The sequence below is a fragment of the Palaemon carinicauda genome, chromosome 2 (genome assembly GCF_036898095.1).
Source record: "Palaemon carinicauda isolate YSFRI2023 chromosome 2, ASM3689809v2, whole genome shotgun sequence".
NCBI lineage: Eukaryota > Metazoa > Arthropoda > Malacostraca > Decapoda > Palaemonidae > Palaemon > Palaemon carinicauda.
Window position 1 is genome coordinate 118,546,390 of NC_090726.1, and position 3,500 is coordinate 118,549,889.

The following is a 3,500-nucleotide window of genomic DNA, read 5'->3' on the forward strand; positions in this document are numbered from 1 at the left end:
ACAGTACCAGTGCTACTTCCTCTGTAACTGGTGAACTTGTTCATGTAGTTATTACTGAACTGGTTTCCATGGTTCAGCGAATACTTGACACTTGGTCATAACGGCGTTTGAGACTTCATGCCCGAGGAGGGTTTACGAATGATAATATTATAATCTTCTCTCAACGAAGTGCTTTATCAAGTTTCTTCACCTCTCTCTCTCACAAGTACGTTCGAACATGTTCAGGAATTCCTCGTAGATAGTGTTCTAGTACAATCAATTCTTCTAAATCAGCCATCTTCTTCACATTAGCAGCCTTTATCCATCTTTTAAAACATCATTGTATCTGATAAACGTAATCCAGGAAAGTCATTTCCTCGTCCTTCCACAATCTTCGGAAATTTTCCCTTTAATATTTAGGGGTCATCTGGTACACTTGCAGCGGCCTCCTCTTCACTTCTTGATAGTCCTTTCTCTGGTCATGAGATAAGGATAAATAAGCACTGCGGCCTTTCCCAGTCAATACACTCTGCACTAATAAAGACCATTTATCTTCTGGCCATTCCATGGATGATGTGAACGTTTCAAAATGATCGAAGAGCTCGTCCGTAGCTTCTACGAAGTTTGGGATCAATACCTGTGCATTTGCCACATCAAACATCTGAGTTGCCAGCCTTGCATGAGATTCGACAGCTTCAATTCCCTCACATGTCGTGCTTCTTCTGCCAGTCCTTCACATCTTCTCTCTCTTTCTTCTCGTTCTGCCATCATCGTGAGCTTAACCAAATTCTCTTCCACTGCAATATATTGAATCTTAGCCTCTACCTCCTTTTATGCTTTTATCCCTTCAGTTTCTAGGTCAGATGAAACTTCCTTCGCTATAAATTCTTCCTCAGCTTCCTCCACCAGTTCACGTGCTGCTACAACATTTTCTCCCGAAAACTTTCCCGAGTTTATCAACACTTCTAGGGCTAGACACTTGATTTTGGCTTTAATCATATCACTCGTTGCATAGCCACCACCTTCTATTAGAATAGAGAGCCGCTGAGCTTTAGTTACATTAGCTCCTGACAATTTCTGAATACTTGGGTTATTCAAAAACTCCTGGATATTAAACTGTGCCATCTTGTACTTTTACAATATTTAACACCCCTCCAAAAATATATCCTAACAATATACAAAATCCTATTAATACTAAATTGTTCAAAACCTTTAATCAAAACATGGCCCTGTTATCACCAATACTTAAAACAGACTCGCTCGATGCTAAGGGTCTGGGCAGCAAAAATATATTATACTCTGTGGTTCCTGGGTCTGGGCCCAAAAAACATATTATAAGATGGTCCTTTGTCTGGGATCCAAACATATAATATTAATATATATTAAGACTGGCAAGCTATGCAACCTCTCGAGTTCCAAACTTACCTGTTTGTTTTTACATTAAATCTGTTACACTTGAAAATATTAATACCCGAGCTCCGAGACAGTTATATAACTCTGTAGTTAGCAATATATAAAACACTGAATATCTAAAGGTCTCTTAAGTATGCTCAAAACGATACTGGGTAATTATTATTAAGAACCATTTAAAACCACATTGTACTACGTTTCATAACCGGGTACAAACAAATATGAAATAAACACCGGTGATTGGAATAATGCACTCTTTACAAAAATAAATATATTCTATGTAAATTAAAACACTTTGAAAGAGTTTATATAAAAGCAAAAATAAATCACTCGAAATATTAAGTCTGAAAAAAACTTAGATTAAGACGAAAATGTTAGGCTCTGAAAATTTTATCATCACTTGACTCGAAATATTAAATCTGAATAAACATTAGACTAAGACAAAAGAAATAATTATACTCTGAAAATTCTATAATCACTTGACTCGAAATATTATATATGCATAAAACCTTAGAATAAGGCAAAAGAAATAATTACACTGCAATGTTTAAACTCTTAAAGAACTCTTAAAATAACTGAGAAACTTGCTAACTTCACGTATTTACTTGCGCACGGCCAGTTACAAGAATTTACAAAATACCAACACTCACAACAACTCAAAATCAAAATCACCTTTTCGTCTTACGTATCGTTTCAACACACGATTTTCTTTGGGGCACAGAATCACTTTGGAGAGAACACACCATAGGTACTGAGAGAGAGTGAGGGAGACACTTTGGCTCTTTCACAGGATGGCTGCCTATCTTCTGCCGCTATGGAACCCCGGAGGAGCTTATATATGAATTAGCTACTTCCAGATTCTAAAACAGAGATCAGGAAGCTTGGGTGGTTGGCCTAATGGCGTAAGGTTGCCAAAAATTACTCTAAATAAAAAGAGGATCAGATCTAACACTAGGGTTTTCGAGTATATTCCAAAGCATGTGCACAATATTAGAACAGCGTATTTTGTCTCAAACATGACACAATGTATGGCTCATTTGGAAAATAAAAAGACACGTTTAAATGTGCCAAATTTATCATTAAACGATTATCTACGATGGTGGAGATGGGTTGATTTCAATTCTAAGCATCGTGGACCAGAGTCTGATTTCCGGCCAATGAAATGCTATTGTCTTTAAGTGGCTTCGCCTCAAGTGTCTGATCTCGAGGTCGGTAAGAGAATCCAGACATTAATGTATTCAAATATTTGGCTCGTTTGCAATATTTATATATTTACTGTATATATATATATATATGTATATATATATATATATATATATATATATATATATATATATATATATATATATACATACAGGCATATATATATATATATATATATATATATATATATATATATATATATATATATATATATATATATATCAGTATATCATCATCATCATCATCACCATCCATCAATGAGAGACCACTAGAGTACAATTATCTCAGGCATGTCAATCCAATTGTATCTTGTTTGTTGTCTTTCTATGGAAGTCTGTACCAGCAGATATTCTAAGCTCGCCTTCTCTTCCTTAGTTTTCAATTTCTAGGGATCTATTTTATTATACTTTTGTCCATCCTGCCCATGTCGTTTTAAATTTTTTACATGCTGTTAGAATATCCTTTACTTTAGTTTGCTCTCAAATACATGTTGCTCTTTTTTCTGTCTCTTAATGCTCTTGCCATTATTATATTATCTCTCTATCTATAGATTTTCTTCCTGTAACTAGTTACTGTTCTAAGGCTTTGGCAAGGTTCCAATTTCCCGATGCATAAGGTAATATATGTAGGACCATCTGATGAAATACTTTTCTTTTTAGAGCAGGGGCGTAAGATTAGGCAGGAGGGAAGACCTGTCGGCTACAGACCCCATTTTTTTTTTTTGTAAAAAAAAAAAGAAAAATATAATAATTTTTTACTTCAGAAAATATTGAAAGATATTAAATTGCATAAATTTTGTAACTCGTTCTTAAAAAGACATCACTCAAGAGCAATTACTCGCGTAGGTTTTTATTAAAATAATTATTTCCAAGTTAAAGTAAGGAATTATTTTACTTATACGTATATTT

The 3,500-nt window shown here is 34.6% G+C and overlaps 1 protein-coding gene across 1 annotated transcript in view; it reads right to left on the reverse strand.

The window, feature by feature from the left end:
- Positions 1-1,122: 1,122 nt before the first annotated feature.
- Nup154 (nuclear pore complex protein Nup154) overlaps positions 1,123-3,500 on the reverse strand; it is a 290,508-nt gene continuing 288,130 nt past the window's right edge. Inside the window, exon 10 of the mRNA XM_068349854.1 lies at positions 1,123-1,146. Within this exon, the coding sequence (XP_068205955.1) occupies positions 1,123-1,146 (24 nt within the window). The remainder of the gene's footprint in view (positions 1,147-3,500) is intronic.